The sequence below is a fragment of the Ictalurus furcatus genome, chromosome 7, assembly GCF_023375685.1.
Source record: "Ictalurus furcatus strain D&B chromosome 7, Billie_1.0, whole genome shotgun sequence".
Lineage (NCBI taxonomy): Eukaryota > Metazoa > Chordata > Actinopteri > Siluriformes > Ictaluridae > Ictalurus > Ictalurus furcatus.
In genome coordinates this window covers 33,050,876-33,075,677 of record NC_071261.1, presented here as the reverse complement: position 1 = coordinate 33,075,677, position 24,802 = coordinate 33,050,876, and the positions used below count along the sequence as shown (strand labels likewise).

The following is a 24,802-nucleotide window of genomic DNA, read 5'->3' as shown; positions in this document are numbered from 1 at the left end:
CACATAAGTGTCTTTTAATGTCTCCAGAGCTCGAGGATTTTGACTTCTTTGCCATGTTTACCTCAAACAGCAAGAGTGTGACCGGGTGTACCGAATTTCACCAGATTATATCATGAAAAATTAGCGAAGTGCGCAGAGCTGTCTTTCACACGTCTGCCCTTCGCATGGCGTCACGTCACAGGTGCTGTTATTTAAAAAAATAAATAATTCATTAATTTCAAATATACCAGATAAAAAAGCATCTCATTTATTAACATTTCTTAGTGAATATTTAATCAGAGTGCTAAGCCATGATTGATGAATAAATACATGAATGTTTTCACACAGATGTAAGTGTACCAAATCAGTGCTGTTACCGTTACCAGACACATCGAATCCTATAAACATTATAGCGTATGAAGAAACAGACCCTCGCTGCACAAATCCTGGAGTCATGTAAGTTTTCACCCCCTTATTTTATTTAATAATTAAAAAGAAGAAAATTATTGTTTTTCTATGTACATCATTGCCTTATAGTTGTATAAAATATCTAATAAATTTATTATAATACAACTTTAAATTACCATGAAGCACATTTGATAGTTTTTGAAATTTATTAGAATATAACAAAAATAATTTTGGAGGTTTGGGACACATGAGAGTATCCGTTATACACTGACGTATATCTTCTCTCTCCTCTGCAGTTTGACCCTTTCTGATCGTCGCCGTGTGTGTGCAAATCCCAAAGATGAGTGGGTGCAGGATATCATGAAAACAATTGACAGCCGCCTGTTGACCTGGGTCAAACCTAAAGGTGGGGAATCCTCTCTCCATTAATAATAGTTCATATTTATTTCATAAACATCCTTTTTATGTATCTCTTCCTGTAATTGGACAGGAGGAATAAAGCTTTTTACAATAAATCAACTTTACATCAATAAAAAATCATAATCATGAACGTTAGTTACACTAATATTATGACAGTACAAACTGGATGAGACATTTGTTGACAGGAGCTGAAAAGAATCTCAGAATGAATGAACTGTGCTTTATTCTTCCACCCAGGAAATGGTTAAAAAATAAAGTGGTTGTATTTTTACAGGCCCGTTTCAATTTGAGTAACACTGCTGAATTGAGACACACCATTAAATAAAAATATATAAATATTTAATGAGAAACTGTGTATACTGCCTCACATTTCTAATATATATATTTAAACAAATTGAGAAGTGATGAGATTTAGTATTTGTACACAGTGTGTATCATTTTAATGATTATATTGTCGATTTTTTGACAGCTAAAGTTATTGTTAAGTAATGATTAATGATGAACACAAAATTATTTATTTATTTATTTATTTATTTATTTATTTATACTCTGATCAGATTCACGGTTCTCATGCTATTCCTTTTAATAATAGGAATTGTTCTGTTAGTATAGCAATAGCCACTCTGGGATATTGTCAGTTTAATGCAGTAGTATAGACAGTTGTATGGATTTAGTGTGTGTTGGTATAAAGGTTAAATTACCTGTGAACATTAATGTGATCTTTTAGTGTTTATTGTATCTATAGTAGTAGAGTGTTTGGATGTCAGAGTAGTAGCTATAGTTGTATAGTGTTAATATAGAAATATGGTAGAAGTATTGATCAGCCGACTCCCCCAACCTTTCCGAGAGAGGAAATCTGTCACAGCCACCTGCGCCCCTGGCCTGTGGAACACCTTTCACTTACATGGCTGAAGTGCCAGACACCAATGATAATACATTTGTATAGTGTTATTATGGTAGAACCTACTTTTGTGTATCTAATACAGCATTATCTTTAGTTTTATAATAATATAAATAGTGGTATAGTGTTAGAGTACCCATAACTATTATGGTATTGTTAGTATAGTAGTATTTATAGTGCTACAGTGTTAGTATAGTAGTATTTATAGTGCTACAGTGTTAGTATAGTAGTATTTATAATGCTACAGTGTTAGTATAGTAGTATTTATAATGCTACAGTGTTAGTATAGTAGTATTTATAGTGCTACAGTGTTAGTATAGTAGTATTTATAGTGCTACAGTGTTAGTGTAGTAGTATTTATAGGGCTACAGTGTTAGTATAGTAGTATTTATAGTGCTACAGTGTTAGTATAGTAGTATTTATAATGCTACAGTGTTAGTATAGTAGTATTTATAATGCTACAGTGTTAGTATAGTAGTATTTATAGTGCTACAGTGTTAGTATAGTAGTATTTATAGTGCTACAGTGTTAGTATAGTAGTATTTATAATGCTACAGTGTTAGTGTAGTAGTATTTATAGGGCTACAGTGTTAGTATAGTAGTATTTATAATGCTACAGTGTTAGTATAGTAGTATTTATAATGCTACAGTGTTAGTATAGTAGTATTTATAGTGCTACAGTGTTAGTATAGTAGTATTTATAGTGCTACAGTGTTAGTATAGTAGTATTTATAATGCTACAGTGTTAGTGTAGTAGTATTTATAGGGCTACAGTGTTAGTATAGTAGTATTTATAGTGCTACAGTGTTAGTGTAGTAGTATTTATAGGGCTACAGTGTTAGTATAGTAGTATTTATAGTGCTACAGTGTTAGTGTAGTAGTATTTATAGTGCTACAGTGTTAGTATAGTAGTATTTATAGTGCTACAGTGTTAGTATAGTAGTATTTATAATGCTACAGTGTTAGTGTAGTAGTATTTATAGGGCTACAGTGTTAGTATAGTAGTATTTATAGTGCTACAGTGTTAGTGTAGTAGTATTTATAGGGCTACAGTGTTAGTATAGTAGTATTTATAGTGCTACAGTGTTAGTGTAGTAGTATTTATAGGGCTACAGTGTTAGTGTAGTAGTATTTACAGTGCTACAGTGTTAGTGTAGTAGTATTTATAGGGCTACAGTGTTAGTATAGTAGTATTTACAGTGCTACAGTGTTAGTATAGTAGTATCTATACTGTAGTGGTATAGTATTAGTAAATGTAAAGTTTCGCTGTTTTCTATTTTAGCTACAAGTCATCCAGCTCAACAGGATTACATGCAGGAAACGGTTAAGTTAATTAGTTACTGTTGCTTTTTAATGTGCGTGTGTGTGAATCTTTATTAACTTTTCTTTTAAGCGATTCCCAGTAAAGACACAATGTAGGTGACATAAACCACAGTGAATCTAAAGCATCTTCATGCCATGATTGCTATTAATTGTGGATTTAAAAACTAGTTCAATTTATGTGGTTCGATACAAATAATGCTGAATACAGATGAGTGAAAACACTTCATAAACGTTTTATTCTGAGTGCCACGAAATGGAGGCAGAGACGAAAGCAAGTGCAGGTAGGCAGATATAATAGCAATCCAAAGGGTAAGGCAAAATCCGTGGTCAATAAACAGGCAGGGGTCAGGCGATCAGGCAAACAGACAAAACTAGGCAAGGCAGAGAATCGAGGTCCAGAACGAAAACAATGGTCAAAAGTCACTTTGGCAAAACATGAGAATAAGGCTTTGATAACGGCAGAGAACAAGTCAGCTGAACGTTTACTTCGCAAAATCTTAGTGTTCACAAAGTCTCTTATATGCTGCATGTGTGCTGTGTGTAAGACTGGGTGCAGGTGTGTGTATTTAGAACTCCGGCGAAGGTGAGCGTGTGCGTGTGTGGGAAGTGTAGTCCTCAGCGGCCATGCTTGTAGTTTGTGGTGCCTCCTGGGAAATGGATTTCTGGTTTTCTGTGATATGACACTGAGTGGGAATTCACCTTGTATTGTAGTGGAAAACAATCTTTCCATCTTAAGTCAAAAAACTTCAGAGACAGAGGGTTTGTAGATGTCAAAAAGTAAATAAGTCAGAGACAGTCTGCATAGGGTCTGAATTATACATACACAAACATGTCTTTATATACCTCTCTGAAGCAGTAAAATTATCCCTAGGCGGGGCATTCACCTTTTCTTTCTAGAAACAGACCAATCTCCATTCCCTTAACTAATTATTCATGTCCATATGATACCTTGAATATGTGGCACATTCGTAGTCAGTTGTATGTTCTATAAAAGTTTTACCAGGCCAGGGTTTTTTACTTTTTCACATAATTCACCCTATAGTCTCATCTTGGTGCTTTCCTCCTGGAATTCTTATCTCTTCTTTTGACACTGATTTGCAAGCTTAGGGGGCTTTGTTTGGAAACCCAGTTCTCGAATGTGTCTAATTGCTCTTTTATTGCCATAAAGTGAATGTGCTTTAGACAAACACAAAGCACTTAATGTACACATTTAGAATACCACTTGTTAGAAGTGTTTTATAGTTTTAGATTATGCTTGCTGTGCAGAGGTACGGATTGACACAGAAAACAATTAGGGCCTACTGTTTAGTACGTCACAGAATTCTTCTTACTCAATTCACACTTATAACTTGATCAACAAGTGTACTATGACTTTAGATAATACTTCCCACAAGTAAGTCTTAACTGTTGGGTAAACATACCAGATTATACCTGATTAACATATCCAAACATTAGTAAATTTTGTAGTTACACACACTGATAACACTTTATGGCCTATATATTATTAATAGGAATGTCTAGAGTTTTAGTATGTTATAGTTTTATCTGCAATGTCATAGTAGTATCTACTGTTGTGTAGTGTTATTTTGGTAGAACCTACATTAGGATGAGTGGTATAGCATTATCATATATATATATTTTTATAATAATATAAATAGTGGGATAGTATTAGTATAGCAAAGTAATGTCTATTGTGGTATTGTTAATGTTGTAGTATCTATAGTGTTACTGTTCGTATCTGTAGTGGCATGGAATTGCTGTAGTATTCTACTATTTATAGTGTTAAAGTGTTAGTATAGTAGAATCCATAGTGGTATAGTGTTAGTATAGTAGTATAGACAGTTGTATGGTTTTAGTATGTGTTGGTATAAGGGTTAAATTACCCGCTAAGATTAATATGATCTTATTGTGTTTCAACCAGAACCTGTTTCTACTCCCGAACCTGTTTCTACTGCCTCACCCGATATAGAATGTAAGTGAATGAATCATGTAAATACAGTATCTCCACTTGTAGACGCGCAGGTCTGCATATTTTACAGTATATAAACTAAAAATGCTGCACAGTGCGTAGTGTTTCAACCTCACAGCCTGTGTTGAGTTTCACATGTTATCTCTGTGAGTAAAGATTTGCTGTTTTCTATTTTAGCTACAAGTCCTCCAGCTCAAAAGGATTACACAGAGAAATCAGGTAATTAGGGGCCAAGTACAGAAGGTGCGAGGCACCTATTGAATCTTTTACTTGCTTCATATAGGTGTCCGATATAACGCACAACTTTTAGATTTTTTTATATTTAACCCTACTTTGCGTGAATCAAAAGACCTACACGAATGTATAAAGGGGGGGGGGGGGGGGGGGGGGTCAATATGACCTGTATTGGAATTAATCATTTTCTTCACACAAAAAAGTCCTATTAATGAAATAATTAAAAGTACTGACAGTACACGAATGTTTTAATATTTCAAAGATGTTTATTTGTTTTCTGCATTTTAAGTCTGTAATCTGGCCACCAGATAACTGCCTTGTTGACCCATCCGACATTTTGAAAACTGTATAGGGAACTGTGTGTAGAGTGAGAGAGAGGGAGAGTGAGAGAGAGCGACAGTGAGAGAGAGAGCTAGAGAGAGAGCAAGAGAGGGAGGGGGGTGAGAGAGAGAGAGAGAGAGAGGAAGGGGGAGAGAGAGAGGGGGAGAGGGGGAAGAGAGGAGGAAGGGGGGGGTGAGTGAGCTTTATGGTTATACTGTCCCCTCCAAAAGTATTGGAACAGCAAAGCCCCCCCCCCTTTTTTTCTTTTCGTCACTGAGGACATTTGGGCTTCAGATCAAAAGACGAATATGAAACGATAGATCAGAATTTCAGCTTTCATTTCCTGATATTTACATCTAGATTTTTTAAACAACAAACAAATGATTAAACACCCAAAGTTTATGTGAATAAAAGTATAAATGCACTCGTATGTCCTGCACTCGAAAGGGCTTTGCAGCTCTGACCACAACTGCAGATTTATTTTTCTCAAAGTAAAGTCAAATAAATAACACTTAATATTTGGTTGCATTTCCCTCGCTTGCAATAACTGCATCGAGTTTATAATGTCGCTGAAGTCCATAAAAACGATGATGGGGTTGTTGAAAATATCCAGCGTTAATAAACCACAGTGTGTGATGTGCTGTTACAGTAAAACACTGACTGATGGGGTGGTGTGATGAAGCGGAGTTACTGTTTACAACCCCAACGTTGATTATTTTCCTAAAACAGTGCATCCCCAAGAGGAATTCTTATACCACAGCAACGCACCAACAACTGCAATTTCTAATTTATTAACGAACGACACGTCTCGCTTTTAACCCGTTTATAGTTATCTGTAATGTTGTTGAATGACGTTATAGCAGCTGTTGTAGCACTACTGTGCTGTTCTAAAAAAATAATATTAATTAATTAATTTCAAATATACTAGATAAAAAAAAGCATCTCATTTATTAACATTTCTTAGTGAATATTTAATCAGAGTGCTAAGGCATGATTGATAAATAAATACATGAATGTTTTCACACAGATGCATTTAGACCAGTGGAATGCTGTAGCAGTTACCAGAGAAATCCAATCCCTCTAATAGACATTACAGCGTACAGAGTAACAGACCCTCACTGCACAAATCCTGGAGTCATGTAAGTTTTCACCCCCTTATTTTATTTAATAATTAATAAGAAGAAAATTATTGTTTTTCGATGTACATCATTGCCTAATAATTGTATAAAATATCATATAAATTTATTATACTACAACTTTAAATTGCCATGAAGCAAATTTGATAGTTTTTGAAATTTATTAGAATATAACTAAAATAATTTTGGAGGTTTGGGACACATGAGAATGTTTAATTTTCTGTCTTCATTGCAGTTTAACACTGACGTATATCTTCTCTCTCCTCTGCAGTTTTACTGTAAATAGTGGTGTGCAGTGTGCAGATCCCAAAGATCAGTGGGTGCAGGAACGCTTGAAAATAATTGACAGCCGAAAGTTTACAACCTCAGTCCAACCTAAAGGTGGGGAATCCTCTCTCCATTAATAATAGTTCATATTTATTTTATAAACATCCTTTTTATGTATCTCTTCCTGTAATTGGACAGGAGGAATAAAGCTGTTTACTATAAATCAACTTTAAAGTAATGTTTTGCTTGAATTATTCTAGCGTTATTTAAGTGAATAAAACTATGGGCTGTGGGCATAAAGAACATTTCTAATAATATATTATGTTTGTTTCTGATTTTAGAAAAAGGAACATTAGACATTTTAAAAGAAAATATTCAAAGACATTACAGTGTTCACAATGTCATCTTTGATACTGACATTAAAAACAATTACTAACAAATACATGAATAAAAATAATAATCACGCTAATATTATTACATTTAATTTACAAAATCAACAGCAGACCAGTAGAAACTGGATGAGAATTGTGCTTTATTCTTCCACCCAGGAAATGGTTAAAAAATAAAGTGGTTGTATTTTTACAGGCCCGTTTCAATTTGAGTAACACTGCTGAATTGAGACACACCATTAAATAAAAATATATAAATATTTAATCAGAAACTGTATATACTGCTTCACATTTGTATCATATATATATATATATATATATATATATATATATATATATATATATATATATATATATATATATATATATATTTAAACAAATTGAGAAGTGATGAGATTTAGTATTTGTACAGAGTGCGTATCATTTTAATGATTATATTGCCAGTGATTTTTTGACAGATAAAATTATTGTTAAGAAATGATTAATGATGAACACAAAATTATTTATTTATTTATTTATTTATTTATTTATTTATACTCTGATCAGATTCATGGTTCTCATGCTATTCCTTTTAATAATAGGAATTGTTCTGTTAGTATAGCAATAGCCACTCTGGGATATTGTCAGCTTAATGCAGTAGTATAGACAGTTGTATGGATTTAGTATGTGTTGGTATAAAGGTTAAATTACCTGTGAACATTAACATTAATGTGATCTTTTAGTGTTTATTGTATCTGTAGTAGTAGAGTGTTTGGATGTCAGAGTAGTAGCTATAGTTGTATAGTGTTAATATAGAAATATGGTATAAGTATTGGTATAGAGTTAGTATAGCAGTACTGATAGTGGATAGATATAGGTTTTTTGGTTTGTGCATTGTATGGTTAAATATAAAAAAATCTAAAAGTTGTGCATTATAGCTGACACCTATAAGAACACTTTACAGTAGGTGTTACGGTACCGCTGGCAGATGGCGCTGTGGCGATAACGTGCACAAGCGGCTTGAGAGCGCGCACGTGCACGTGCTTGAAGTGCACATGGACTCTAAAACTGTGTCAAGTGTTGCCAGCTGTCAGCAATCAAGAGACTGGTTACTTAAACCCCTCGCATTGCTGCACATATCGCGCGGCATTAATGTAACACAGAGCAGAGCAGAGCAGGGCAAGGCAGGGCAGAGCAAGGACTGATGGAGAAGAACGAACAGAGAAGAAGACGGAATGAATAATGGTGCCAGATTGCGATGTTGCCATGCTCTGTCTGTTTTCCTGTTTCTTAGCTTATGCCCTGTTCAGAGTGTTCATGCCATGCCAGAGTTAAGATTGGTTGTGCCCTGTCCCAGTTAAGAGTGGTTATGCCCTGTCATAGTTAAATGATGTGTTCATGCCCAAGTTAAGTGAAGTGTTCATGCCCTAGTTAAATGAAGTGTTCATGTCCTCGTTAAATGAATTGTTTCCTGTCTCATTTCAAGTTAAAGAAGAACTATTAGTTAGTTAAGTGTGGTAGAGTTCCCACACCCTGTTAAGTTGCATGCTCTTTGCTTGAGTTAGATTTTTATGTTTAGACCTGGTTTTCTGCCTCCTCGTGTGTTTATTTAAGTGGCACAATAAAGACTGTACTCCTGTGCTTACTTCCTGTCTCCAAGTCCTGTTTTGTAACAGTAGGTTATGACTGAGAGTCATTCCTTTCAAATGCTATTGAACTTTATATCATGGTAGATTTTGTGTATGAGCCCATTTGCTAGTGAAATACATGGCAAGTTTTACACATGATTTAATAGTTTATTTTATTAAATATCAAAAATCTAAAAGGCGTGTGTCATAGCTGAGACGTGAATACTTTACAGTTGGTTTTATGACTCTAAGTCATTCCCTTTAAATATAACTATTGAAGTTAGAAACGTGTATACCAATGTCATATGTAACTTTAGAGACGGTCCCTTAATTTGCAAATATCTGCGAATATCGAATGTTCAACATCAGGACTACCTGATTCCAGGAACTCCTTTCACTTTTCGTAAATTTTTATTTTACTGTACCCCTCTTTGTCTCTCTCCCATGGGTCACGTCTCTGCCCTCTTTATCCTTGCCGCCTCTCACTAAAACACAGAGCACTCATTAGCCAAATTCCGCACAGGTGTGTAATCCTTACCACTCACTTTCTCCACCTCTGCCTGTGCTCGAACATGCCCCCACTTCCACATACCCCCACCACCCATCTCAGACCGGGGAGCCGTCCGGCCTGCCACCGACTCCCCCCACCTTTCCGAGAGAGGATATCTGTCACAGCCATCTGCGCCCTGGCCTGTGGACCACCCTGAACTTAAATGGCTGCAGTGCCAGACACCATGCAGTGGAGCCACTGGAGCAGGCATTGTTCAAACAGACGGTGTGGGCTTGTCCCAACAGATAGTATCAGAGGGTGAGGACTGCCCATTTGATAGCTAGACACTCCTTCTCAATCACGCTGTACTTACTCTCTCACACTGAGAGCTTGTGGCTGATGTACAGCACGGGGCGCTCCTCTCCCTCCACATCCTGGAACAACACAGCCCCCGACCATCTGTCTGATGTGTGTGTCTGCAAAACAAAGGGGGAGAGAGAAGTCAGGAGAATATGAGAATGGTCCGCCATAGCGTGCAGCTTTTACATGAATAAAAGCCTGCTGGAACGGCTCTGTTCACCGGACCGGATCTGGCGCTCTCTTTTTAGTGAGATCAGTCAGTAGTCTGGAGACATCCGAATAATTAGGCATAAACCTATGATAATAGCAGGCCAGCCCCAGGAACTGTCTCACCTCCAGGCCATCCAGTCCCAATTCCCAATTCCACCCATCCAATTGCACACTTCTATGGGTTCACCGTCAGTCCTGCTTGTCTCCGCAATCTCAGAACAGCCCTCAGATGCTACATGTGCCGCTGTGAATCATTACTACAAATAAAAATGTCATCTACTGTGTTGTGTTGAGAACATTCAGTGTTTTCTGTTAAATTAATTCCATATGTAATGCGCAAGAGCAATTTCCAAAGACATTCATGTTCATTTCACATTTTTGATAGCAACATTTAAAAAATAAAAAAGTAAGACAAACAAACTAATACCTAACTACATGAATTTAAAAAAGACGATGTTTTTGCAACAAAGAATTAATATTGGTTATTCGTGCTGTCCGAATACTTTTTCCCTCTCAGTTTCATTTTTTTTTAAACATATCTTTATGTTCATTAATTCATGTTTTTGTTCACATTTATAAAAACAAAGTTAAAATTCATTATGTGTGTAAATTTGAAGTGATTAGACTGAATTCATTCTGCTGCTACCATCATAGTTCCATCATCAGTAAAGATTAGTGAGAATGTTCCAGAAGCAGCCATGCAAGCCCAAGCCATGACACTATGCTTGAACCATGAGCTTGTATGTTCTGGATCATGAGCAGATCCTTTCTTTCTCCACACTTTGGCCTTTCCATCACTTTGGTAGAGGTTCATCTTGGTTCCAGAACTTTTGTGGATCATCTCTGTATTTCTTTGTGAATTCCGATCTGGTCTTTCTGATTCTTACTGCTGTTGAGAGGTTTGCGTCTTGTGGTTTGACCTCTACTTTTCTGCTCTCAAAGTCTTCTTCAAACACTGGATAGTGAGACCTTCACCCCTGCCCTGTGGAGGGTGCTGGTGATGTCACTAGCTGTTGTTTTTGGGCTTTTCTTCAAAGCTCTCACAATATTTCTGTCATCAACTGCTGTTGTTTTCCTTGGCTGACCTGTTCCATGTCTGGTCGGTAGTATACCAGTGGTTTCTTTCTTTTTCAGGACATTCCCAATTGTTGTATCGGCTATGCCCAATGCTTGCACAATGCCTCTGATATATGTTCCCTCTTTTCTCAGCTTCAAAATAGCTTGCTTTCCTCCCATAGACAGTTCTCTGGTCTTTATGTTGGCTTATCCTTTTTAATAACAAATTCAATCTACACAGGTGAAACCCAGAGCTCAAACCAAGAGTAGATATTCAGAGCTATTTATTGTTTAAACAATACAGAGAACACAGAGATTCACAACCTTTTGCAACTAAAGCCCCCCCAAGCCTTCCCTATCATGTGCCCCCCTCTCCACCACCACCACCATATTGGAGGAGCCCAGGTATAATGATTATCTATCTATCTATCTATTGATATATACAGTATCTCACAAAAGTGAGTACACCCCTCACATTTTTGTAAATATTTGATTATATCTTTTCATGTGACAACACTGAAGAAATGACACTTTGCTACAATGTAAAGTAGTGAGTGTACAGCTTGTGTAACAGTGTAAATTTGCTGTCCCCTCAAAATAACTCAACACACAGACATTAATGTCTAAACCGCTGGCAACAAAAGAGAGTACACCCCTAAGTGAAAATGTCCAAATTGGGCCCAAAGTGTCAATATTTTGTGTGGCCACCATTATTTTCCAGCACTGCCTTAACCCTCTTGGGCATGGAGTTCACCAGAGCTTCACAGGTTGCCACTGGAGTCCTCTTCCACTCCTCCATGACCACATCATTGGGCCATTTGTCACATGAAAAGATATAATCAAATATTTACAAAAATGTGAGGGGTGTACTCACTTTTGTGAGATACTGTGTGTGTGTATATATATATATAGAGAGAGAGAGAGAGAGAGAGAGAGAGAGAGAGACAGAGAGAAAGAGAGAGAGAGAGAGAGAGAGACAGTCTGTTTTTGATAGATATATAGATAGATTTTTTTTGCTTTTGTGTGTTTTACTTTTTTAATTACTTTTAATAACTTATGATTTTTTAAAATAACTTTTATAAAACTATATAACGGACAGGTAATGATAAAAAATGTTCCTGAATACTATAACTACTTTGAATAAGAGAACTAGGCTGTAATAGCATGGACTATTTTACATGTAAAACATGTTGCATTAAATTCGTCTCACGTTCTAAAAACATTCGCATGTGAATGATGTAAATTGGGATGAAGGGCGCGTCTCGTTATCCATGACATTGTTAAATCTCCGCCTCTCAGCCCCTCACTGAACAGAGCAGATGCAGAGAGAGGTGTGAGTGCAGCGTAAAGTGAGACCTCGCGCTTGCAGCACTGTACTGGTGATATTTGGAAAGTCGCAAAGGTTTACCCAAAAAATTGATAGATTTGTCTGTAGGCGAGGAAAAAAAGTCGCTACAGGGGTCTGAAAAGTCTCTAAGTTGGCAACGCTGGTCTGCAGTGTATAGCCTGCTAGATAAAAGGCAGGCTAAGCTCCGCCACTCCCCAACAAAAGAAAATACAGAGGGAGAGGGAACGCGGGGTTTTTTTAAAATGCACATTCTATTTCAAAAGCAATAAAATACACCGAGTACCCAAGTGATGCCCTGTCTGTTTTTTTCTTGAAAAAATTTGTGCCCCCCTTCTGATATCTCCACACCCCCTGGTTGAGAACCACTGATCTAACAGTTCACACCTGGGAAGCAAGAAAATCCTGTCAGTGACATGTCCCATTATTTTTGATCAGATGAAAAACAGGGTGGGTTCAAACAAAAGGTTGCCATGTTCAAAGTTGTTTAACATATTTGGATGTGAGGAGTGGAACTCCGTGGTGGTTAAGACGCTGGGTTACTGATCGGAAGGTCATGAGTTCAAACCCCAGCACCACCAAACTGCCACTGTTGGGCCCCTCAGCAAGGCCCTTAACCCTCACCTGCTCAGATGTATACATGACATATATGTAAGTTGCTCTGGCTAAGGGCATCTGCCAAATGCAGTAAAATGTAAATGTAAATATCAGGACATGAAAGCTGCAGTTCTGACCAATCTTCTCATATTCATCTTTTGATCTCAAATTACAAATATCTTCAGTGTATAGCAAGAACAAAAGATCTGGCCTTGCTGTTTTAATACTTTAGGACAGAAGTGTATGTTGGTATAAGGGTTAAATTACCTGTTAAGTTTAATATGATCTTTTACTGTTTCATCCAGTTCTTCCTCCCTCACCCATTAGAAACGGTAAGTGAATTGATCATATACAGTAGTATAGTCTATTGTATGCTAATATCTATAGTTGTGTAGGAATGTCTAGAGTGTTGGTATAGTATAGTTTTATCTGCAATGGAATTGTAGTCTCTACAGTTGTATAGTCTTATTATAGCAGTACCTACAGTAGTATACATACTTTAATATTATAATAATATAAATAGAGGGATAGTTTTCTGATATATAAATGTGATAAATGTACATTGCTCTGGATAAGTGCATCTGCCAAATGATGTACATTTATACAGTATCTCACAAAAGTGAGTACACCCCTCACATTTTTGTAAATATTTGATTATATCTTTTCATGTGACAACACTGAAGAAATGACACTTTGCTACAATGTAAAGTAGTGAGTGTACAGCTTGTGTAACAGTGTAAATTTGCTGTCCCCTCAAAATAACTCAACACACAGACATTAATGTCTAAACCGCTGGCAACAAAAGTGAGTACACCCCTAAGTGAAAATGTCCAAATTATTGACACTAATATTGACAAAATATTGACACTTTGGGCCCAGTTTGGACATTTTCACTTAGGGGTGTCCTCACTTTTGTTTTTTTTTAAACTGTCACTGTTACTTTTTAATTTGTGTGTGCTTGTGTGTATCAATCTCTATTCATTTTACTTCTAAGCGATTCCCAGTAAAGACACAATGTAGGTGACGTAAACCACAGCAAATCTAAATCATCTTCATGCCATGATTGCTATTAATTGTTTATTTAAAAACTAGTGGTTCATGGTTAGTGGTAAATTGATGTGGTTCGATACAAAAGGCACTGATAATGCTGAATACAGACGAGTGAAAACACTTCACAAACGTTTTATTCTGAGTGGGAATTCGCCTTGTATATAATAGGAATGTCTAGAGTTTTAGTATATTATAGTTTTATCTGCAGTGCTATAGTAGAATCTACTGTTGTATTGTGTTATTATGGTAGAACCTACATTAGTATGTGTGGTATAATATTATCATGTGTATTTTATAGAATAATATAAATAGTGGGATAGTATTATTATAGCAAAGTAATGTCTATTGTGGTATTGTTAATGTTGTAGTATCTATAGTGTTCGTGTTAGTATAGTAGAATCCATAGTGGTATAGTGTTAGTATAGTAGTATAGACAGTTGTATGGTTTTAGTATGTGTTGGTATAAGGGTTAAATTACCCGCTAAGATTAATATGATCTTATAGTGTTTCAACCAGAACCTGTTTCTACTCCCGAACCTGTTTCTACTGCCTCACCCGATATAGAATGTAAGTGAATGAATCATGTAAATACAGTATCTCCACTTGTAGACGCGCAGGTCTGCATATTTTACAGTATATAAACTAAAAATGCTGCACAGTGCGTAGTGTTTAAACCTCACAGCCTGTGTTGAGTTTCACGTGTTATCTCTGTGAGTAAAGATTTGCTGTTTTCTATTTTAGCTACAAGTCCTCAGGCTCAACAGGATTACACAGAGGAATCAGGTAATTAGGGGCCAAGCACAGAAGGTGCGAGGCACCTGCTGTATCCGTTAGTTTCTTCTTTTTCTTCTTCTTCCGCTCGAGTCTATGGCAGCGCATAGAACTGCTTGCGGGAAAGTTATGAAATTTGGCACACAGATAGAGCACAGTTTCACCATTAAGCATAGCAAGGTTGGAATCTTTATCTCAAACCCTCTAGCGCCACCAACTGCTCAAATGTTGACTTACGTTTATTCTAATAACTTTTTATCTCTAAGGTAAGGTCTGTAAGGTAGGTCTGTAAGACTTAGAAGCAAAATTATTCTTTTTCGTTTGATTCCTTGGCTCGTGCTGAGTCGAATGCAGACAGTTTCCTCCTGACAATATTTCTTCCATTTAGAATGTTCTGAAAACCCTTTTTTTAACTGCAGAATCACGGTCGAAGCAGAAGGTCATCCGGTTATTTCTCGCCTACTGTTTTATGAATACTGAGAATCTGGACATACTACTCCTTTGGCGTTATGCTTTTCACCTACTGTATAGTAGGGTAGTAGGGATATTTGTTCATGCTCTTCTTTCCTGTGTAAGTCTGTAAATTCTGGTGTGGTGCATGCAGCACTGACCCTAGTGGACATGCACATGTAATGTGGAAGTATAAAGACTTCACTGTGTGAGGATCCTTGCATGACATACTGAGCTGCTCACAGATACACACTTGCAGAAGTATAAATCAGCCCTAAGTACAGCAGTGTAGTATCTATAGTGTTAAAGTGTTAGTATGACAGTGTCTATAGTGGTGCAGTGTTAGTATAGTATCTGTAGGTGCATAGTGTTATTAGAGTAATTTCTGTAGTGGAATAGTGTTAATATAATAGTATGTACAGTTGTTATTTTAGTATATGTTGATATAATTATATTTAAAATAAAAATTAATAACATCTTTTATTGTTTCACCAGAGTCTGACAAGACAGATTCTCCTACCGCATCCATTATGGTACGTAAGTGAAGTAATCGTACTGTACACTGTATACCGTACACTATAGAGTATTTCAGTCTGCATTTTAGTATTTATATTAGTGTACATATTAGTATGGTTTATTATAGTCTTATACCACAGTGCTGTTGAATTCTCGATTCTGATTGGCTGACAGACGTTCTGAGGTGTGCAGTTGGTTTTCAGTTAATGCACAGCTAAAGTAGTTCCAGTCAGGTCTTCACCACATTACAGTTCCATATCACTTCATTAACTGAAATAACAGAACAATTAGCCTACTGTCCACTGTCTATAGTTTAATAATTTTAGTATAATATGGTATTTTCTACAGTGGTGGTATAGTGTGAGTATAGTAGTATTTATAGTGCTACAGTGTGAGTATAGCAGTATCTATAGTGGTATAGTGTAAGTATAACAGTATCTATAGTGGTGTAGTGTAAGTATAACAGTATCTATAGTGGTGTAGTGTAAGTATAACAGTATCTATAGTGGTGTAGTGTAAGTATAACAGTATCTATAGTGGTGTAGTGTAAGTATAACAGTATCTATAGTGGTGTAGTGTAAGTATAACAGTATCTATAGTGGTATAGTGTAAGTATAACAGTATCTATAGTGGTATAGTGTAAATATAACAGTATCTATAGTGGTATAGTGTAAGTATAACAGTATCTATAGTGGTGTAGTGTAAGTATAACAGTATCTATAGTGGTGTAGTGTAAGTATAACAGTATCTATAGTGGTGTGGTGTTAGTATAGCAGTATCTATAGTGGTGTGGTGTTAGTATAACAGTATCTATAGTGGTGTAGTGTAAGTATAACAGTATCTATAGTGGTGTGGTGTTAGTATAACAGTATCTATAGTGGTGTGGTGTTAGTATAACAGTATCTATAGTGGTGTGGTGTTAGTATAGCAGTATCTATAGTGGTGTAGTGTAAATATAGCAAGTAAGTATAACAGTATCTCAGTAAAAAAGATTTCAGAAAACGTAAAGTTACTGCTTTACATCTGACTGATATAAAGTGTAGACACTCTAACGTCTCAGTCTCTTTTATGGTGAATGCTCCACCTCACCGGATTAAAAAGAAAACTAAAAAATTGTGATTTGCAGCTGCATTAATTTCACAGCTGCTATTATAGAAAATGGGTCAACGCCTTGTGACCAATCAGAATCCAGAATTCAGTACTGCTTCGGTATTTAACATACCAGATATAAAAGCATCTCATGTCTTTAATTATTTAGTAAGCATTGTATCAGAGTGCTAATCCATGATTGATAAATGAATGCATAAATGTTTTCACACAGGTCCAAATGGAGCAGATGTGTATTGCATCACATACCTGAAGAATCCAATAACTGTAAAAGTCATTAAAGTGTATGAACATCCAAAAGCTAGAGCCAAAAGTTTTCAATCAGTTGTTACTCTTCCAGTGGAGAGTATTTGATAGTATTTGAAATGTATGTTATGATAAGTTATGATCACTAATTACTACGTGGGAGAATTAGATTTTCTGTTTTTATTGCAGTTTTACCCTATGGGAGAACATCGTTCATTTTTAAAAATACACATTAAAGGAGATTTTCAATAATATTATGCCTTTGTTTCTTTTCTTTTTTTAAGTCACATTTTCACATTTAAAAGAAAACAATGTTAGTTACATTAAGACATTAATGATATCACATCTTTGATAGCAATGTTTAATAAAAAAGTTTTTAAAAAACGTTATTTATATAAGACGAAAAACAAACAAATACATATAGACCTATATACACACTGTAAGACTATGGCTATAGATTGTAAAAATAATAGAAGAATGAAGGTCAGTAAATAATCACAGTATTATGAGACGTGTTATTGTTTACTGCAGAAGTTCCCATCCTCAACATTTCTGTGTATCTACTGTATTATAGACTGACAGATACAGAGCTACACATATAGATAGGCAAAATAATTATCATTATAAATGAGAAATAAAAAGAATTTCCTTAAACGAATGTCTGTACAAAACGCTTCACTCTCACTACCTCGTGGACGAACACTAAAACGCTCCGAACCACAAGCTGCAAAATCTTACCACGTTACTTTTGACATGATAATCTCATTATTTCTGACTTGTGGATTTTATCCCGTTTTATTATTTCAGGTTTATATACAGTAACAGTGTGTTATAGAAGTCACAGCTTTTATTTTAATGTGCTCGTTCGTATTAGATCTGCACAGATCAACAGCTTCTGACCAATCACAATCCAGAATTCAGCAGCTTTAGAGGTTATCCTTGGTCTCTATCAAGGTAAAAAGTTATAAAACACAACATATCTTTTTTAAAAATGTTTTATTTTATGAAACCTAGGTACAAAAAAAAAAAAAACAACAGAAATAGGAATGGGTTAAACGTGTGTGTGTGTGTGTGTGAGAGAGAGAGAGAGAGAGAGAGAGAGAGTGAGAGAAAATAGCATGGTAATCACTATCTTATCTTAATCACTATCCTCATCAGCACAACACACACACACATAGACACACACACACACACACACACAGTTTCTCTTGATGAAAGCAGATTTTCAGATTTATTCATGTAAATAGGTTTTAGTTTACTATTTAAATGACATTTTTAGTTTTATTCTGTTTTTGTTTAAACTGCTTATGAGAATAAAACAGAATATTTCTCTTCAGCACTTCACACTCAGTTTAGTACAGGACTGAAGTACAGACTAAAGTACAGACTAAAGTACAGGACTAAAGTACAGGACTGAAGTACAGCACAAGCTAATCATCAGGCATATTTAATAATAACGATTTATTATTCTGATTTACAGTTTTACTCGAATGAAGCTGCACTTATTTCTCGTTATTTTATTGTATATAGTTGTGTGGTGTAAGTTTGGCTGTGCTCAGATCTTTCTCACTTCAGGTGAAAACCACAGCTCGGTTTCCTGGGGAAGAGGTATGTATTTTTTCTCTCTTAGTCAGAGAAATGTTATAGCAGGTATAGACAGATATTTCCCTCACTAGATTTGCAGGTGCACTACTCTCAGAGCTGCTGTTGTAGAAAATGAATCATCATCATCACCATCATGATCATCATCATCATCATCATCTTCATCATCATCACCATCATCATCATCACCATCACCATCATCATCATGATCATCATCATCATCACCATCATCATCACCATCATCATCATCACCATCATCATCATCGTCATCACCATCATCATCATCATCATCATCATCATCATGATCATCATCACCATCATCATCATCACCATCATCATCATCGTCATCACCATCATCATCATCATCATCATCATCATCATGATCATCATCATCATCATCATCATCACCATCATCATCATCATCATCACCATCATCATCATCATCATCATCATCATGATCATCACCATCATCATCATCATCATCATCATCATCATCATGATCATCACCATCATCATCATCATCATCATGATCACCATCATCATCATCATCATCACCATCATCATCATCATCATCACCATCATCATCATCATCATCATCATCATGATCATCACCATCATCATCATCATCATCATGATCATAACCATCACCACCATCATCACCATCAACATCATGATCATCACCATCACATCATCATCACCATCATCACCACCACCATCATCATCATCATCTTCATCATCACCATCATCACCATCACCATCATCAACAACATCATGATCATCACCATCATCACCATCATCATCACCATCATCATCATCAACAACATCATGATCATCAGCATCACCATCATCATCATGATCATCACCATCATCATGATCATCACCATTATCACCATCATCATCATCATCATCACCATCATCATCATCATCACCATCATCATCACCACCATGATCATCATCATCACCATCATCATCATCACCATAATCATCACCATCATGATCATCACCATCATCATCATCATCATCATCATCATGATCATCACCATCATCATCATCATCATCACCATCACCACCATCCTCACCCTCACAATCATCATCATCATCATCATCATCAACATAATGATCATAACGATCACCATCATCATCATCATCATCATCACCATCATCATCATAATCACCATCACCATCATCACACACACACCCCCGCACACCCACATGGTCATCAGAGGTCATAAATGTACTGCTGGGACATGGGATGTCAAAGCATAGACACAAGCTTATGTATTTAGCGATAGTTCTGTGTAAGTATCCTCGTTGGCGAACCATTTTCTGAAATCTTGTTTATAGTTTAAACAAAATGCACGACTCTTTTAAAACACCGTCTTTAAAAAGGTTTTTTCACCCTTAAAATAACCTGGTTAGAAGGTAGGATATGTAATACATATTTTCATTTTCTTCAGACATATTGTCACTTCAGTCTCCACAACGAATAACACCGATGGTTTTGACCTTTCTTTCAGTAAAAGAGAACAACGACATCATACAGCCTTGAAGGACTGTAGAAATGTTTTACACATCACAGTGTTTTTCTCAACAACGTAGCCAATAAATAGTTCAATTATTTCACAGACCTCAGTCTGTTCATTTCTTGACAGAAGGATTACACATAGATCATACACATAGGGAGCTACACATGCATAACATGTCCACAATTCTAATACATCTACCACATTCAGTCACCAGGTCTAGTATTTTCTGATAGATTAGTTACACAAACTGATAATTACCACAGAAGTAATTTCAGAAACAAAGTGTATAGGCCTACAAGACATCGCCCGGAAAATGTGTCTTCTAGTTTAAACAAAACTCTCGATTCTTTTAAGCAGCACTTTAAACATTTTACATCCTAAAGGGTTAGGTTTAGAAGGCATGTAATACGCGCGTTTCTTATAAAACACCGTCTTTAAAACGTTTACCTCCTAAAGGGACCTATTTAGAAGGTATGTAAAAACTTTTTTTATTTTTTTTTTTTTTACATTTCTTCATGTATATCAATGTTTTAGAGTATTTATTTCAGTAAATTTTTATTCAGTCATGCCATTTTCTCAAAAGTGCAATCAATAAAGTTTAATTTATTTCACAAGCTTACATTCTGCTCATTTATTTTCACATTCAACCATCATGTATTTTCTAACAGCGGAGCGATACAAAACAAACCCCCACAATCTAAATTTAATGTGTGGTTGCAAGATAAAAATTCTAATTTATTGAATTAATTAAATATTTAAAGTTGTACACATTATTTTGATGAGTTGTGTTGACATAATAATGTTGATAATTACATCAACTTAATATTGTGTGTAATTTCTGCATTAATTGATTTAAAACAAAATTTACGTTGTAGTACATTTACATGTATTCATTTAACAGAGTGTTAGAGATCCTGTAGACTGAACAAATACTAAGGACATTACAATGTGAGTATCATTTCACTTACAATTAAATTCTGCTAAAGCAATGAATTTGGGGCATGTTCTCAATTGTGATATGACCAGCAGTGGACTCGTGTATAGGCTACACCTGCTAATACATTTGATGGACTATTTTGCACTACTACACATAGCTAATGCTAGTCATATTTAGCAGTGTAATTTGAATATCTACTCTTTAGTTTACCGTAGCAGTGGATAAGAAGGATAAAGTTTCATTTGACAAATCTGCTAATCTAGAGAGGGCTTTTCATTTGTGCTATAGGAAAGAAAAGCATGATTACATTTCTGCTTATTCATGTAAACCTCAACTACATTGTGTAATCTAATTTCATGTATTGATACATTTTTTATTTTATTTTTTAAAATCTTTTGTCATTCGCACACGTAGCCTTCTAGCTCCACAGCCTTTGGACTGTGGATAGTTCTATGAGAGAGATAAAAGTAGTAGACACAGAGTGTTTCTTTTTTGTCTATATTGCTCATTTCATTCAGTGCTTTAACGTCTATAAAGCCTGCAGAGATGTTACGTATGAGATTTGTAATGTAAATCACACTGGATTTTACTTACTATTGTTATAAAACTTAAAGGCAGTCATTTTTCCTGGTTTAAAAGACTGCATTCTACTGCAGACAATCTAAATGGAGAAACGTAATTTTAAAAATGATTGTCAACTTAACAACTTGTGTTCATAATTATGTTAATTTAGTACATAACACTTAAATTCCTTTTAAATAATGTGAACATGAAGTGTGTTTGTGTGTGTCATATTTTTGTTTGGATGTCTGTTTGTAATACACATGGCCGTACCATGTATAGTAACATTTGTGTCAGGAATAGAAGGGATCCCGATTTAACATAACTAGTAACGTTTGTGTCAGGAATAGATGGGAACCCGATTTAACATAACTATATATATTTTTATGACCTACCTCAGAGTGTTAGAAAGAACATGTGTGCAACGTGTGTGGGTGGAAAACACATGGCCGTACCAGGTATGGTAACGTTTGTGTCACGAATGGATGTGATCCAGATTTAACATAACTATATATATTTTTATGACCTACCACAGAGTGTTAGAAAGAACATGTGTGCAACGTGTGTGGGTGGAACACATATGGCCGTACCATGTATGGTAACGTTTGTGTCAGGAATGGATGTGATCCAGATTTAACATAACTATATATATTTTTATGACCTACCTCAGAGAGTTTCATATTCTATGTGAAAAGAAAGAACATGTGTGCAACGTGTGTGGGTGTCTGGAATACACATGGCCGTACCATGTATGGTAACGTTTGTGTCACGAATGTATGTGATCCCGATTTAACATAACTATAAATATTTTTATGATCATGACCTTTGATCTAGATATAGAGAGTTAGAATGTGTATCTTTTTGACCTTTGACCTATACCTGTCAAAAATAAGGTTACAATATATACAAACTATCTCTCTCTTACAGCTTCCTGCATTTGGACTCAAGGAATACAACTTTTTCTTAAAAATTATGTAAGTCTAGCATTTTTTAATGGAATTAAACTACAGGTTGTTTTCAGGATTTTTAAAAATACCTATTAAAGAACATTTTAAATGACGAATCTGTTTCACTCTTTCTTTCTGTTTTTACATTTTAACGGAAAGCATTGTTGGTTGCATTCAAAGACATTAAAATGCTCAGGTCACATCTTTTTAAGATTAGTCTTTTAAAAAGTTCTTTCAATAAACAAACAAACAAACAAAAAATAGATTGCAGCCCTGATGTCCTGTGTTTGGGGGCGGAGTCATTCTGGAAGTGACCACACCCATCATTTGGACAGAGGTGATCCGTCAGAAGAACTTCTGATTGATTTGCAGTGTTGCAAGTGACACGTGACAAGTGGAGCCACGCTATATGAGCAAAAGTCAATGCCCCCTCCAGCATAACAGCTACTGTTTTTTCCTTTAATCTGTCACTCAACTGTAGCTCTGCAGCAGTGCATGAGAGCTGTGCACGCTTTGCTTGGTGTAAAAGCCACATAAAGGTTTCCTGTGAAATCTTTTTTTTTTTATCTGTTTAATCACTGTTTGCAATTTATATACTCTCAGACCCCCTGCTCTTATTTACTCAGCCATTTTCCACCAACATCATCAGCTATGTTTTCCAATACTCATTCAGTTCTGTTGGTTCTTCTGGTGATGACCTGCTTTCATTCCTACACAGCAGGCAACAGTAAGTTAAAGAGTTAAAAATATCTAAAACACCACATGTCTGTTTGAAACAGGGTTTTTTTTAAAAAAATAATTAAACATAGCTATGAGTGTTAAACATGCTGAGTGTGAGGGACACGTGTGCCATATCGCTAATTATTATCTAGTCCTCATTACCACATCACCCACCCACACACACTAAAGCACATTTTGTACTGAAGTCCCCCCCCAACAACATCCTGCACTCTCACTCTCTCAGATGTTCATTCATATTCAGTTAAATAGTTTTAGTTTTACTAATTTAAATAACTTTAAAAAATATATTATTCTGCCATTTTTTCAATCTCGATTCAGAGATGAAAATAAAACAGGATATTGTTTTTAGCACTTCACACTAAAACCCAGTGAAGGGACTAAAGAAGTACAGGCCATGCTAATAATTAGGCACATATTAATAATAATTATTGATTATCTCTTGTGTATCGTGTGATGTGTCGTGCTGGTTAAATGATTCTTTTACTCCAGTGAAGCTGCACTTATTTATATTGATATTTATTTTATTTTACGTAAGTTTGGCTGGGAAAGTGTGTCAACGCTGCTCAGATCTTTCCGTCTTTGGTTGAAAACCGCAGCTTGGTTTTCTGTGGAACGGATGAGTTTTATTTATTTTAATCAAAGTGCCACTCCCTGTCAAACCACAGTCTCACACTCCTCTTATCAGCTTATAAGACCAGTGCTGAAGTGATATCTGCATTAATACGGTTCTGTTCACATCGTGATCATCATCAGCAGCCATGGTCTCTCGTTCTCTCCTGCTGGTTCTGCTGGTTCTCGGCTGCCTTCAGTCGATCAGGTTGCTGAAAAAAACCAGCGTTAATGAACCACTGTGTGTTTTGTACACTGTGTGTACCAAAATCGAAACTAAACGTAGACTAAAGAGATGCCCTAAACATCCAAAAAATCACAGATGGTGATGAATCATGCACAGACTGACTATTCATCTCACAGATCAGTCTTTGTGGAGGTTTAATGGTCCTACCAGCCCTAGTACTAACTGTGTCTGTTTGAACGTATTCTGGATTATTGCAAATTACAGGATCAACAGTATCTGAAACAGTGTTATTGACTACATGTGAAGGTGGAAATACTAGCATAGTCATGGAGTGCTGTGAGGAGCTCTGACCCAATGCATTGTCAGGAGGTAGTCCTTCACCTAACAAATGCACAACGTCACTTCCCTGTTTAGTGCGTACAGAGCTGTTACAGGTATCAGAGTCTGCCTTCGAACTGGAATTCTGCACATCCAAAGAACACTGACCTCCAGACAAAGCAATTGAGTCACTGTCATTATCGGGGCAGTTGTGCTGATCAG

At 36.0% G+C, this 24,802-nt stretch overlaps 1 protein-coding gene across 1 annotated transcript; it reads left to right on the top strand.

Annotated features, from left to right (window-relative positions):
• Window positions 1-233: 233 nt before the first annotated feature.
• LOC128610531 (uncharacterized) lies at window positions 234-17,222 on the top strand. The gene is made up of 11 exons (XM_053629904.1): window positions 234-435; window positions 684-793; window positions 4,953-5,003; window positions 5,178-5,219; window positions 6,583-6,694; window positions 6,963-7,072; window positions 13,318-13,344; window positions 14,567-14,629; window positions 14,804-14,845; window positions 15,779-15,816; window positions 17,121-17,222. Exons 1-11 carry the CDS (start codon window positions 314-316, stop codon window positions 17,157-17,159), a joined length of 756 nt encoding a protein of 251 aa, XP_053485879.1. The 5' UTR covers window positions 234-313; the 3' UTR covers window positions 17,160-17,222.
• The last annotated feature ends 7,580 nt before the right edge of the window (window positions 17,223-24,802 follow it).